Source organism: Triplophysa rosa, linkage group LG1 (assembly GCF_024868665.1).
Source record: "Triplophysa rosa linkage group LG1, Trosa_1v2, whole genome shotgun sequence".
Classification (NCBI taxonomy): Eukaryota; Metazoa; Chordata; class Actinopteri; order Cypriniformes; family Nemacheilidae; genus Triplophysa; species Triplophysa rosa.
The window spans coordinates 36,469,412-36,485,568 of record NC_079890.1 but is presented as its reverse complement, the minus strand read 5'-3'; the positions used below and the strand labels follow the sequence as shown (position 1 = coordinate 36,485,568).

The 16,157-nt window shown below is 37.7% G+C and overlaps 1 protein-coding gene across 1 annotated transcript in view; it reads right to left on the bottom strand.

The window, feature by feature from the left end:
* Positions 1–16,157, bottom strand: part of LOC130558123 (collagen alpha-1(XXV) chain) — a 164,029-nt gene that overhangs the window by 27,173 nt on the left and 120,699 nt on the right. Inside the window, exons 10-16 of the mRNA XM_057340375.1 lie at positions 15,123–15,149; positions 11,698–11,733; positions 10,564–10,608; positions 10,176–10,202; positions 7,326–7,370; positions 1,095–1,127; positions 965–1,000 (exon numbers count right to left, since the gene is read on the bottom strand). Of these exons, the coding sequence (XP_057196358.1) occupies positions 965–1,000; positions 1,095–1,127; positions 7,326–7,370; positions 10,176–10,202; positions 10,564–10,608; positions 11,698–11,733; positions 15,123–15,149 (249 nt within the window). The remainder of the gene's footprint in view (positions 1–964; positions 1,001–1,094; positions 1,128–7,325; positions 7,371–10,175; positions 10,203–10,563; positions 10,609–11,697; positions 11,734–15,122; positions 15,150–16,157) is intronic.

The following is a 16,157-nucleotide window of genomic DNA, read 5'->3' as shown; positions in this document are numbered from 1 at the left end:
TATTTTTCTTACCCCACTGCTGGATATGTTTGCTCATTTTAATCAATAACTTACTTTTCTTTTTTAATTTTTTAGAAACTAATACAGTAGGTCACTTCTCAAGTAAATGTATCTTGATTCAGGAATTGTGTGAAAAGTGAATACTCGGTTTTGACCATCGTTCTGAATTCGATATGAACAAAGTTTTGGACAGAAGAGCAAAATAAGTTTGTTTGAAATATTTTTTTAATTAAACTTAAAGCTGGAATAAAATGTGTTTTCTGTTAAAAGCAGAGGCTTTTAATTTGATATATTAACTTTTTGCTGATTCATACAACTAAATATTCTGAGAGGTACGATCGTTTTGTGAATATGATCAAAAATCTTGCAGGGAAAGAGTTAACAAATCTTGTTCTATTGAGAATGGGCTTGAAATTAAGTAGACTTTGCTCGAAAGCACAAAAAAAGTTTCCTGGACTTGGGTCGAGCTGCAGGTTTGTGCTTTTTAGCAAATATTTTTTCAGCCATATACAACAACGTAAGAACGATAACACCTGTTTTGCTGTTTTTGTAAGTGTTTTCACTCGATGGACACATGTAGAGTAAAGCAAATATACTTTTGTCCAAAAAATGAGTTTACCCCATTCGTATTCACTGTAGAATGAAATTCTGTCATCTTTAATCACACTCATGTTATTCCAAACCCATTTGACTTCTTTCTTTCGTGGAACACAAAAGAAGATGTTTGACTGAATGTTATGAGACTCAACCGCCTCAGTTACCATTCACTAACATATGAAAAAAAGATGCAATGAAAGTGAATGGTGACTGAGGCAATCGTTCTCCGGATTTGTACTAACGAATAAAGAAAGTCATGCAGGTCTGAGGGTGAATAAATTATGACAGCACGCTGATATTTTTTGGGGGAGACGTTTTGGGCGAATTGTATATTCTGGACAGCGGTGCATGAGCTCTGTAATTTTACCTTATGTCCTCCTCGTCCTGGCTCGCCCGGCTCACCCTGCAATAATAAGAACGGTTATACAATACCAAATGAAGAAGAACAATTAAAATGCAATATTGGAGATAAAAATAATGCAGAGGTCCTGCCTTACCTTGATGCCAGCAGCAGATGAGCCGGCATCACCCTGTGACAGAATAAAAACAGTAAAACACAGTCTTTCTGCTCAATGTACAGGTATTTATTAAAACTGCTAAAAGGCTGTTTTAAAACTGCAGCCTAATATTTATACTACAAATAAGGTGTTTTTATTTGACGGAATTGAATCAGATTCTTGTCATCACGAAGTCACAATATTGCTGAGCATGCCAATGCATCTGGTGCAATAGAAGCTCTACTGTAAGCCAGCAGCTCCATCAGATTGTGAGGACAGAGCAAAGCAGATCAGCATCCAATAGCTCCATAACATCAAAAGAAAAGAGATAAAGAAGAAGAGGATGAAGGTTTAAAAACTAGAATTGTGCAGAAAGGTTGTGGAGGATGTTCATGTACGGTTATGACCTTGTGTTACTATGCCAAATCGTGCATGTATCTACTTGCATCACTTATTAATATAACTTATAAACCGCCTCACTTTAAAGTCCCAGTGAAATTAAAATTTACAATGCCTATTTTTCCATGAAATATTGCAGTGTTTATTGTAAATAGTTGATCAATGTGGGTCATTCTCTTTTTATAATTCGTGTGCCCTCATAATCTTCAGTTAAAATCTGAAGATGCACTTCCGTCCTGTAGTGACAATCCATCTTAAATGACGTATGCTAGATGGCTTGGGCGGAGCATCCGTTAACTCTTCCCCTTCAACAGTCAGTTTCAAAATGTAACGGCTGTTTTTATAGATCCAATCAAATCGCAGAGAAAGACAAAAGCCACGCCCACTATTTTTCTCATTAGAAATTCCATTTCAATCGGAAATGCGTCAAAATACGGAAGTAAAAACGATCGCAACTTCCGGTTCACGGGGACTTTAAGAGATTAAACAGAAGCCTTTTTTTAAGTTTCTTCAAAACTCCCAGAGAAACTGGATGTAAACTGCCACCCAATGTCAAGTCAAGGCAACTTGAGCAAATGCATAAAACAATATGCTGTTTTCCTTTCCTCTGCATCTGTGTCACATCTGTGCCAATGCAGCGTGGATCATTGACATGCAGATCAGGGAGATGAGTTGAGTTCAGGCTGGCGCCGCTGATACACAGGTGCATCTGAAAAATGTCTTCCTGCTTCAAAGAGCAACGTTTCCTGAGCGAATCAAATCTGGGGGGAAAACCTGACGTGTTTATTTTGATCTCCTAAACATAATGGAAAAGAAACATCATCTGTTGTTTTCACAGCTTTGACCTTTCAACCTACATATCTTCATGATTATAGGAAACTATGTTATGAGTTAAAAAAAAAACGATCGTAAAATGCAAACAAACAGCAAACAGCTTTTCTTCTGCACTGCGAAAAACATATTCAAACTCATTTTTTTGTCTTGTTTTCCAACATAATAACCTAAACATCTATATTCACTGAAAGATCCGGTGTATGAAATTTAGCGGTGTCTAGTGGTGAGGTTGTGAATTGCAACCAACGGCTAACTCCACCGCTCACCGCTCTCTTTCAGAGCACTGCGGTGGCTGCACAGGACTAAGATTTCGTCACGTTTTCGCTTCTTTGCCGAAGGAGATAATGTATTTATGAAACACGCTCGGTACAGAAGTTTGTCCATTTAGGGCTACTGTAGAAACAACATGGCGAATTACATGTAAGGGGACTCGCGGTGTATGTACACAGTAAAACTTTGCTGTAATTTTGCAGCAGGTTTGCCAGTAACTTACTGTAGATTTGATTACTACTTAATATTTTCCTATTAGTAATGTTTTTAATTTGAGTTAAACTTTACTTAAATCAAAATGAAAACACTTTGACTTTTGAGATTCAAAATGAGCAAGATAAAAACTCGTCTCATTACTGGCATTACACAGCAAAAAATGACATTCTTTCTAAGCATTTTTGTTTTGTTTTCTAGTAAAAATATTGAAAACTTCATAAATTACGACATATTTACATAACAAGAAAAGTGACCTCAGATATTTAGTCTTGTTTTATGAAAGAATATATATAGAACTAGGTAAGTTTACTGTATGTTGAAAACTAAATTGTAAATGAAATTTACAGCAAGTTGCTGGCAAGTTTTACAGTGTATACAGAAATAGCTCATAATAAAAACATAACGCTTCATTATGTAAGATCTTGATACACCTCTGAACACATAGTTATGTACATTATATTGCATTTCTGTCAATAGATCCTCCTTAATATCACACAAATCACCATTAAGGATGTTTAGGAAAAAAAGAGTCTGGTATAAACCAAGTTCACTCTTCTCCTACTGCAGTAACAGTTTTGAGATAAAAGCCCAATGACATTGATTTCAGAGTTGTTGGGGATGTGATGTGAAGTGATGAGCAGGGGGCAGAAGATAGATTAGTCTCGGGCCCTCCGCCCGCTGCTGAACATGTGGTTCACAACACGTGCGTCTTACGCTCAGAGGTTGCTGAGGAATGCATGCTTTGACTTTTATGGGTGTAATTATGATGCACGGCACACAAGGCGAGTGTAATCGCTGCATTTTTTGTTGGCCGTAAACTACATTAACAGTTAAAGCTGGATATCAGTAAAGCGGCCCTCCCCTCTCAACCCCCAGCTTCATGCCTTGTCTCTTTGCCTTTATGTGAATGTTCTTTGTGCATCTTGAAGGATGACTGAACCATGCCAAAGATATAAAAACAGTTCCTCAGATTTGTCAGCGGACTTCAGTTTTTAAGTTACGTTTGGTTCAAAATGACAACATTAAACCATCAGTTGTGAAAGATCGGTCTCTAGTTTTCGTTGCAGAGTGACATAGAAATGAAAGCACAATATGTCAACGTTTATTCTGTTGTGCACCTGATGATCACTGGCCGAGATTTGCATTGGTGACCTGCGTTCATCACATCTGGTGTCTCATGGCCTTGGAAATCCATTTGAGAAGTTTGCAAAAGTAACTTACTGAATAAAAATAATGAATTACAGTCACAAAACATCCATCTTGTAAGCAAAAACACGACTGTTGCATTTGTTATTGTTTCGTTAAAGTAGAAACTCAAATGTGCATGAGAATGTTAAACACGGCTCATAAAAGTCTGTCTTAACACAAACACACATGTTTCGATCATGGTTTTAATACACATAAAGCGAGAGCACAGCTACTGCCAGAGAACATAATCTGCTGAAATTGACTTTCATTATTTTGTTGCGAACAAGATAAACTGTGATCGAAAGGTCTGTGACAGATCGACTGACAGCGGGCTTTCACAAAACCAAGAGACCGGGAACTAAAGAGAGGCTCAGAGTGTTACAGAGGTGACAGAAAACGAATTCAAAAAGAAAATGAATCTCTAATGGAGTATTCACAATGTTACATCAAAAGTGAATGCAACAGTGTCGGGTTGACAGACCAAACTAATGGATTTGCGATCTTGAAAAGTATTCGATAATACAATACGCGCCCGATGCCCCGTTCATGCATTGCTTACACATAGAGAAGCGGCCAAAATTACGTGCGGAGGGCAAACGTGTGCAATATTTGCTTTTAATGTCGCATCAGGTTAGATTTAACCATCAAAATAGGAACAGGGTATAAAATGAAGTAAAAGGAAAAACTTGGTTAAAAGTAATAAGATGTTACACATGGAACTATTTGTAAATAATAAAAAAGATAATATTTCAAAGAAAATATATTTAAAAGTAGGGCTGTCAAACGATTAATCGCATCCAGAATAAAAGTTTGTTAACATAATATAGTATGTCTGTGTACTATGCATATTAATCTTGTATTTATAAACACATACACATACATGCATACAATGAAGAAAAATATAAAAATAACGTTTATATATAATTTCAATTATTGGTAAAAACAAATACATCTACATATTTCCTATATATACATACAGTACTTGTATGTGTACTTTTTAGTGTTTATAAATACAAAACTAATATGCACAGTACACAGACATGTATTATGTCAACACAAACTTTTATTCTGGATGCGATTAATCGTTTGACAGCCCTACAGCGTATCCAGGAATACAATACAATTGTACAAATAAGTAATATTCAAAAAATGTTACACCCAACTTTTAAATTTGCAGTTTAACATTTCCGTTACGCTTTACAGTTGCTAATATTTGATTGATTCTCTCTTGTTTTCAAATTAACTCTCACAGTGTATATATAATCCACACTTTGAGAGTGTGGATTATATGTACACTGTGAGTGTTAATTTGACCTTTTTTACACTGGCGATTTTACTGTGTGGTCTTGACTCAATAAGCTTTTTGCATGTGTTGTCATTTTTGCCAAGCGTTCTTAAATTCTTCTCAATGCTGAGTTTCATTTACACTCCCAAATCAAAACTACACAACATGCATACTATTTATTTCATACATCTTCAACAATATATTTGAATGAAAGACAACAACACACATTTTTCAATGTCGCCACTCCTGTATGCGTGTACTGCTAACACACAATGGGATTACTTTTGTTCATTTGACAAATAATCTGTTTTCTTGCTGCACAGAATGAACACGTGCAAAGTAGAGCATTGCATTAGCAAGGAACACACATGCTGATAAAATGTGCACCCTGAATGCGAAGTGCGTCAGTTTGGAATGTAAATAACTACACACTGAGCTCAAGTCACAAAACAGTTGCGCCCATTTGGTTCCTTTGTTCAGAAACAGTGCTTCTTTCCACAGTACAGAAGAAGAGAAGCTCCCGAGGTTTCGAGTCAAACATGGCGCTGCCAAATCTTGAATCCCTTCCAGACGTCACGGGCAGACTGCAACCTCAAGATTACGGGGAAGTGCCAAGAGACCGTGCCACCGGCCAAACCTCCAAAACCCCAAAGCCTTTTGCAATCCAATTATGGCATTTATTTGTGTTATGTTTTGACCCAGAGAGGGTTTTTCCACCTCTGAGATCTGAGTGTTTTTAGTGGGAGCGGAGCTACACAGCAAGTCACAGCTAATTTCACACCCAGTTAAATATTTATACACAACACCAAAAAGCCATTGTTTTAAGTACCAAAGCCGTGCATGCCCAGTGGGACGAAACCCCTCGCATGCCTTACGCCATTCGAAGACAGACACAAAATACACGATTGAAAATAATATACCACAAATATCGGCACTCACAGCTTGTTGCCAAAAGGCCGTATTCTCACACCGTCTTGGACCTCGGCCTGCGTCTGCCATCATTATTTTCCCTTTTCAGCCCTGCCCTGCACACATCTCACTCCTGCCGTCTGTATTACTACGTTTTTCCCCCGATCTCCCAGTCCAAGACCTGGCATCCCCACGCAACACGTGCCAAAAGGTCTGCATCCTCTCCGAGCGACTCACAATGAACTATTGACATTTTTTGGAAAAGCACAAGACTCTAGATCATGACAGAGAGTGTTTTAATGGTGCGGGAGACATCACGCCCCGTGCTCTTAGTCAGCGGTGAATCACACGAGAGTCGCCCACTGTAATCCACGTCAAGCTCATATGAGCGAAATTTGGAGAAGGGATGTTTAATTATGCGAACAAAAAGGAGTTGTGCTAATATTTGCAGAAACGTTAGCGTTTGTTTGAGATCTATCACTAGCCGGGCTTGAATTGACTTGTATGCGTTTAGACAGGCGCTGCAAATTGCTCCTGAGGAGCCTCTATTATACCGCCGTTCATGTGTGTATGGTCTTAATCTATGCTTTCCAAATATTTTACGATCACTGTCTAGAAGCTCGGAGGCTTCTCGTACGTTTTCCTTTCATTCGGAGACGGGAATAGGCACTTTGTCAAACGTCTGCTGAGAAAAGCTTGGAGGCTTTCATTCCCGCGACGCGTACTTCCTGAATCATATTTTACTCCCTCGGTTAGACAAGCTTATTAAACTAGGTACAAAAATCAAAGACCTTCCAAGGGAACACAGTTTTATCAAGTCCATTTTCTTTTTGGCCGGTATAAATCTATGAAAGGCCCATATGTGCTTTATACTTACACTCTACAATGTGGTGACAGAAAATATTCATTACCTGAACACTTCAGTTATCAATACGCTAAAATAAGGTTACAAAAAAAACGAAGTAGGCTATACTGAAACTGGTCCTCATGTAGTAGATATTTCTTTTATTCTATAGACTTTTCACACCATTTGTCAGATTATTGTTGGCCCCAAACTATGACCTCAAATTATGTTTGGACCATCAAACAGATCAATGTGCCAAACACGTATTAGTTCACTGTAGGCTAACCTTCTCTCCGGATTCACCTTTCGGCCCATCCTCTCCCATGTCTCCCTACAAAGAAAGCACACACAAAGTAATATTAAAGAATTTAATGTATAAATACAATATACTGTATATACTTGTATATGTATAAATGTCAATTTATATTTTTGTACCTTTATCCAAACAACTCACAATGCATTCAATGCAAACATTTGATCCGTTTATGTGTGTCCTGAGATTGACAATTTTGGCCTTGGTGTCAAAAGTCAAGACATATGAGATGAGCATGTCGCATATTATCGTTCATTCCTGTTGTCAAGCAGCCCTTAAAGGTCCAGTGTATGAAATTTAGTGGCATCTACATGCATGTAATCAGCCAAGGACAAAAAAGAAGGAAGACTGCACGCACCCTCGCCCAACCCAAATCCCCCCCAAAAATAGTCCTTAATGTTTCTAATTAAATGTTACATGATTAAAAACAGGCAACCGTTTGCCAAAAGTAGACATTTTTCACTTAGCAACACAAAAACAAACTATTATAATTACCCAATTCTGACTGGCAATTTTGGAAATATCTGTTCAAATGTTTATTAGTTTAACAGTCACCTAAACAATATTTAATAAAATAGGTTGATGTTTTGTGCAAATATCTTATGCTAATGTCAAATAAGATGGCATTAACGAATGGCACCCCTTGAGTAGTTTATATTAGGCCTACTTTAAATTTTATTGTTATCAGCAACAATTCATCAAACAATAATTGAACACAAAAAGTAAAGAATACTGTGGCCTCAAGAGACTTCCATACACAGCCACGCGTTCCCTAGAGCAGTTTGTCCATTTAGGGCTACTGTAGAAACAACATGGCGAATTTCATGCAAGGGGACCCGCGGTGTGTGTAGATAGAAATAGCTCATTCTAAGGCAATAAAAACACAACGCTTCATTATGTAAGGTCTTTATACACCTCTGAACACATAGTAATGTATATTATATTGCATTTCTGTCAATATTATATTGACCATCCATCCTTCACCTTCACTTTAAAAATGACACATTGAACCGTTAATTATTGCAGACTTGACAAATCTGTGCTCAGTTTGAGACATTGTTGAGATCTCTTCTGAAACTCTAACGGAGACATTTGTAAAATCTCTTGTAAAAACTTTTTCTCAGACTAAATAATATAAATATTAAGAGATCTCATCTGTGATTTTTCTCAGAACGGAGCACAGCTGAACTTGAAAAAGGACCAAAACACACTATATACTGTAAAGGATGTATTAATAATAAACAGCTGATGGTTCATAATGGTATTTGTAATAGAAACGTCTGACTATTAATTTGTATTGTATTTATTTTCAGCAGGGATTTTTTTTAATGAGGCAGATGGAAAAACAATTAAAAAGCTCGCTTTGGCAAGAAATAACTTGTGTGTTTCTGCAGCTGATGTACGCATGCTTTGTCCTTCCACGCTTAATTGGAGCCATTTTTAGCTTCAGAAGAATGTCTGGACGCAATGCAGATCTGGGCTGGGATGGAATCTGCTTAATTGTGTTTGACCCGTTTGAAACCGTGAGGGTGTTTGACTCAATGAGATGAAATAGTCCAAAATTGGCCTAACCAGCTATTTCAGAGAGAAAGGGTGGTGGTGGTAGCCTGTGGTTAAGGGTATGTCTGCCAACAGCTTCAAGTATGATCCCTGGTAGGAGGCATCCAAGAACTAAAGAGTAACAGATCACGCGGCTTTGCTCGATCAACATTGTGCAGCTTCAGAGATACAGTTCACATCATTAATGGACTGTGAGCTGGATTAAGAGCTTCTGACAACTCCTTTCTTTTGGTTATACTTTTTATTTCTTTCTTTCGGATATACTTTCTATGAAAAAGTCATGTAGGGAAAGCATTAAAGGAATAGTTCACCCAAAAATGAACATTCTGTCATCATTTACTCGCCCTCTTGTCATTTCAAACCTGTATGACTTTCTTTCTTCTGCAGAATCCAAAAGAAGATATGAATGAAGAATGTTGGTAACGAACAACGGCGCTACCATTGACGTGCATTCTTTTTGTGTACATACAATAGAAGTGAATGGGTACCATTCAAAATATCTTCTTTTGGGTTCTGCAGAAGAAAGAAAGTCATACAGGTTTGAAATGACACGAGGGTGAGTCAATGACAGAATTTTCCTCTTTGGCTCAACTATCCCTTGAAATTCTAAGAAATGGTCATGTTCTTACTCAAACTCCTACTTTATGTCTTCATCTCTTAATTTGACCAGCATTTAGCGAATATGTTAAATGTGTGCTAACTTTTCTCTGTCCTTTTCAATAACCTTATCAAAGGACTGATTTCAGTACTGTGTGCTTTAGGTGTGATATCACTTTCGTGATGGTCGAAAAACAGACAGATGCAGATATTTGCAATTTTATGAGGTGGCTAATACGATACGAAACGATGTACAATTATTCTGTACAAAATCATCAATAATAAAGCACAACCCCTAAGCCTAAACATCACCGGCGTAAAAGCGCATTCGTACTAAAAGGAACAAATGAGATCGTACAAATTGATAAGAATCAGCCACCTTGTAAAATAGTTATGAAACGCCATGAGATTGTGTTGAGATATTCTATATTAAACGAACAGAATGTTTTTTCCACACTCTATGAAAATGCTGGGTTGTTTTAACCCATGGTTTTGTCAAATACGGATAATCTAGGATTAATCTAAACCGGGTTTGTCTATTTTTACCCAACATGGGTTGAAACAACATTATATTTGTGTAGAAGGTTATGAAACAGAGTTCCAGAGCTCACGTATTGAAAATCTGTCTTGAACAACAAAACACAAAGGATGAAATGGAGAATATACCTTTTCACCCCGTTCACCTCTGTCGCCCTGTTGGAAAAGAATAGAGGGGGTGTTAAACACACAAAGCTTAAAAACTTCAAGAACAGGGTGTGTTAAAGTAAGAGAACTTGTTCAAGATCATTTAAGATATGAAGCTCATGTTACAGATGCCCGTCCTTCATGACCTCTAGAGTAATGCTCTAATACCCATCGAAAACACATCAGTAAGACGTACAGTATAGGACCATGTCCTTAAATGCAAATAACACTGGTTGACAAATGACATTTCATGGTATCGAATGATATGGTCATTATATTTGACATCCAGATGCACCTGTGATGATCAGATAATAAATGGAAATGGATCTTGTGATGTTATGAAATCCTGCACATGGCATGTGCCACAAACCTTGGCGCCAGGGATTCCATCTAATCCTGGCATACCCATATCTCCCTACAAATAACAAAACACACAAAGTGACCTATTCAGTGGACCTAGCTAGGATAAAAAGTTCCAATAAGCATTTTGTTTTAATTTACAACCTCCTTAAACATTTAACCTTTACATGCAACATTGATCATTTTACGAAACATCGCTACGCCAAACTAAAATGAGCCCTGGGCTGCGTTTCCCAAAAGCACTTTAAACCCGTGCAGATCATAAAAATGGGTGTTTTGAAATTAGGGGGCAGCTTCATCAAAATGTAAGTAGTTCTTAAAAATCATTGTGTATTTACAAGTGCTCCGGAGAAATCGTGGAGAGCGAAGTGAGTCGTAAGGAAACGTGGCTTTGACCTGCGTCGCTTTAGTCTCAAACGTTTGTTATTTGAAAACCCATGTAGGTAAGAAAGCGAATGTTTTTGGAGATCCAGTGTTATCAGAGCCCTGGTCTGATGTGCACAGCATCTGAGATCCATTTCATGACCTGGCATCCAACAGTTCAAATATTTACATCTCGGAGCCCAAAAGTGAATAGTGTTTCCACCAGAGAATGGCCTTTCTCTGTTTCCTATTAATGCATGCCCCGTTTCGGTTTAAATGCACTTCCAAATTCTTGTGAAGATCACAAAGCCGTTAGGCATCAGTTTTCTTCACTCTACTAGATGAACAATACAGAAGTATTTTTTTACGACACAACAGTTTTCTTTATCCAGCTTGTTTATGTTTGAAAGATGCTTTTTGGCCTCACAGTCAGCATCATTGGTTGAGTTTCAAAGGATAAATAAAAACCTCAAATTAAAACTTAAATGCATTCATATATTTCAAACGCACAGTATAAACGCAAGGAAATGACTCATGATATTTGCTTTAAGTTTCTCTATTGCAAAGATAATACTTCACGCAAATGATGCATTTGGCTTTGGTTTGCTGTTTGAGATGATTAAACAGACAGGGCGATTTAATTCTTTTTGACAGGATTTCCTTCCCCTGCCAGCTAAGTCTGGGATATTCCTTAAGCTTAAACATAGCTCAAGACAAAATAAGATACGTAAGATGCTGTGAATTTGAGCAAATAAGACCCCTCAACACTAAGTTATCTTACCTTTATTCCATCAGTACCTGGCGGGCCAATTGCACCCTACAAATGAAAAGAAAAAAAAACCAATCAGAACATCTCTGTAGACCGACCAAATACATGATCAATAATAATTTAGCCTGCCAAAGATCTACAGTCAAACCAGCCTTTGAAAATGTACTTTACCACACTGCAAGTTATTCTGAAAAAAGACATTTATATTAATGATCTTCTATACTGCATATTTGACAAATGAACTATGTCAATGAATCAGATTGAATTAATATAGCACTTTTCACAATGCACTGCACTGTTTCAAAGCAGTTTTATTAAAGAAAACGCATGAGAGAGAAAGAGAGCTCATTGTTCTGAAGCTGTGTGTGTTCTACATTGTGACATAAATACATTGATGTGATTCTTTGTCAGACAACATCAACAAGTGAGCTATCTTACTTCAGTAGTCATCCCCAAAACGGTTAAAAACCCACTAAAGTGCCTTGAAATGCGGAGGTTGGGGTGGGACATACTGAATGGCTCCTCCCCCTTTTAAAACAGCCAATAGCCTAGAATCTGATGAGAATCTGAAGTGCAGAATGATGTCATCAAAATCTCTGATCCGTATTAATGTGAGAGACTTTTTGAGAGTTTTGTCAATGTTCTGGAGCATTCAAGTTTATAGATATCCTAAACCATGGGTGTCGGAACCATTGAATGTGGGTGGGACAGCACCCACTCGCTTTTTAAGACCAATGATATTGGACCCACTCACTTTTAGCGCAGCGCCGTCAGTCAAATCCATTACACTTGAGGAATGCTTGATCAATTAAACTCCATTTCGCGTTTTAGCTAAAGCCTTGACTTCCATGCTTCTGCTTCCTCAAATCCACTCCGGCTGGCTCATTCAGAGTCCGTATATATTAAATTGGGTTTCAACACAGCAAGGTAAATAAAGTATTGTTGTATACTACCCCTAACTGTATACACTTTATTATTAAACACCTGTTAGCCATTTTTCAAAATGTATTTTTCATTTTGATGAAAATAAATGCCTGTACAGTCTGATATGTGACGTGAAAATGAAAAAGAGTGAGATTGGCAAAAGGGGGATTCGAACCAGCGTCAAATAGCGCCAAAACTACTAGTCACATGTTTTTCTCACCACACCCCTAAAGCTGATGCAAAATTGGCATCAATTTTACTCGAGGTTTTTCTGGGGGAGGAATCAACCAAATTTTTTGTGCTTCCGACGCCCATGTCCTAAATGCTACCAATTTCATACTAAAAGGCTAAAAAGCTTGAATTTGGATTTTTTTCAAACTATCTGGCAGAACGTAAGCTTCTGGAGAAGCCGATCAGGCCTGGTTTGTGTGCTAGACGATTATTCAGCACTAATGTAGACATAAAACCCCGTTGTTTTTATACTCTCTCTGTCTGCCTGTCTAGACATGAAGAGCTTTACCTTATTAGCAGAATTACTCCCTTACTCGTTTACTCTTAATGTCACCAAGACTTGAGTCAGCAGACACATGGGATCTGGCATTTTTTGACACATGGATTCATTTTGTGACCATATATTAGGACAAATATATTTGCTATGAATATAACAGATCTTCGAGGCTGTTATAGTTTACTAAATTACTTGATTAAATCTACAACTAAAACTATTAAAACATTTCTGAGACTTGAAATCAAATAAGATATCGGCCTAAATATTAGTTGAAAAACAAATAAAAATGGAAATGTTGCCTCAGCAATAGACTGATATAAGTTTAACACCCTGTCTACACTGGACGCAAGCGACATGACGCGACACGACAAATGACTTCTTAAGGCTGGAAAACACTACACGACTTTTAAAATCTTAACAGATTTTTTTAAAACCAGACATCACACACTTGCAGACTTTTTGAAAGTTTGCAGAGAAAAACAGAGCATCACACACTACGCGATAACATCTGCAGACTAGCGCAGTTTTTCTGCAACAAGCCCAGAATTGAAAATCTGAGCAAAAGTCTTGTAGTGTATTCTAGTCTTTAGTGAGTTTGTCGTTTCACGCCATGTGGAGAAAATGTAAAATTATAATGGGTTCTAATGGATTCTATTGTCTTTTGTCGTGTCGCGTGTCTAATACAAAATACAAAAAACTAATACAAAATATAAGGTTTGCAATAATACCATTGGATCTATTTTTACAATTGTCCTGTTTTCAATTTTTTACTTCAATATTGTTTTTTCCAGTGTCTTTGCTGTTTGAATTAAAATCTATTTTCAGTAAAGCTGCTGTGCAACAATGCAAAAATTGTTAAAAGGAATAAAGAAATACATTTGAATTGGATTGTTTCTGTAGCTCAGTCATCACATTCAGTGTCATCGGATCAGTCCCCAGAGAACACAAATACTGATACCTTGAATGCGAATGTTGAAAAATGAAAATGTAAAAATGAATTGAACTGAATTAAAAGTGAATATAATGTAAGAAAAAATCTGCAAACCAGATATTCTCGCTATCAGAGTCTTCATGTGATAAATGAGCCTGAGCTCTATGTCCATTATGAGCTTTTAATTCAATTATTACTCAGCTGGACATGTGTGCACACTTGGAAAACAAAGAAATCTTATTTTAATTTCTTTACAAACATCATGCAAAATATTCCATCAAGAAATCTGCCAAGAAAACCTCCTAGAATGTTTTCGGCTTGAATCGACTGACGGCACATTTGAAACGGTCAGCCCAAAGGAGGCTCTGAAGTGAACGCAATGATTTACGAGTCATTAACGCAGCAGTGTTTTATCGGCCCCGGTGTCCTGAGGAGTGCGTCGATGTTTGACAGCTCCAACAGAGAGTTTCTATTGAGGAAAACACTGGCAGCTACTGGACCTGATGGCGAGACAAAGTACATCTGCTATCCACATCACCCCTGTGCCAATGCTCTGTCTTATGTCCTACAAAATACCATTCTCAACTTATTCAAGGGTGGTATTTAGTAATACTGCCCACCGTTGTATTGGTATTTTGATGGTCTGTAAAATCTTTGGTATTACATTTATGCATTTGGCAGACGCTTTCAACCAAAACAACTGAGGTGCATTCAAGATATACACTGCATGTGTGTTCCCTGGGAATTCGAACCCATGACCTTTGTATTGTTAGCAGGAGGACCATTCCTACAGTATGTGCAATATATAGAAATGATGTAAAGGTTAATGCTTTCATGACAGTTGTTTAAGAAAACAGTCTGATCGAGACGATAAAGGGTGAACTAGATCTCATCTGATGCCTCTAATAATAAACTAGCCTATGTTGGGTTGTTTCAACTTAATGTTGGGTCAAATATAAAAAAAATCTTGTTTTAGTTTAACCAAATGGCTGAGTTTGTCCCTTTTTGAAACTATGTTAGGTTGAAAATATCCCAGCATTTTTAGATTGTAATAAAGCAACACTTTAATCTTACCATCTGTCCTGGAGGGCCCTCAGGTCCCTAGAAACAGAAAATGACAAAGTTTAAACATGGATCCAAAAGGATTAAACTGTTTGCAAGCGGCGTTGTGCTGAAGTTTTTCTGTTTAGTGAGGCCTGGTTTAGGAAAACTGTTCATGGTAACCTTTGAAAATCTATTTTCTTAGTACATTGTGTGAGCACAACCAAGACTGAGGCAATACCCAAGTCTAAAAAGAAAGTCTGCTGTCGGGCAGAGATGTCAGTCTTATGCAAATCTCCATCCTGATTAGCACAACACAGTTTTCCCACACCGATTACAATACTGTTATGTAAAAAATGCATCACTTCAGGATATAAATGCTAGGAAACCTGCGTCTGCCCGGTGGCACCAGATGTCTGGCCGGGTGACAACAGGGTGGAACAGAGGCACAAAGACAAAATACAAGGCTTGGCCCTGAGATGGGACAGGGCACTATGCCTCCACAATATCATGTCATAGAACACTCATTTTGCCCAATACACATGCTCATCTGGCACAGTGACTCTTCTGATCGCGCCCCAGCACGAGGCTACAGATGCCTGCGACAGTAAGGAACCTCACAAAACCTTCCATTGTGGCAAAGATCTGGAGCTATCTGCAGCTTAAACTGGTCTTAAAGGGATACTTCACCCTCGGATTGTTCCAAACCTGTTTAAATTTCTTTGTTCTGCTGAACACACAGGAAGATATCTGAAAGATTGTCAAATCTCAACCCCCATTGACTCCCATAGTATTTATTTTCCTTACGATGGCAGTAAATGGTGGGTGAGATCTGACATTCTTCCAAATTTATACGGGTTTGGGACAATCTAAGGGTGAGTAAACGTTGACAGAATTTTCATTTTCTGGGTGAAGTTTGATGAAGATTTGTAAAACATGGTAAAAAACTGGCAGCTGTGGTTGCCAGAGATATACGGACACATGTAGGCTATTTACAATTTTATAAGAAAAAAACTAAAAGAAAAACCACAATTCATTAATTTACACTGACCAAAATTATAAACGCAA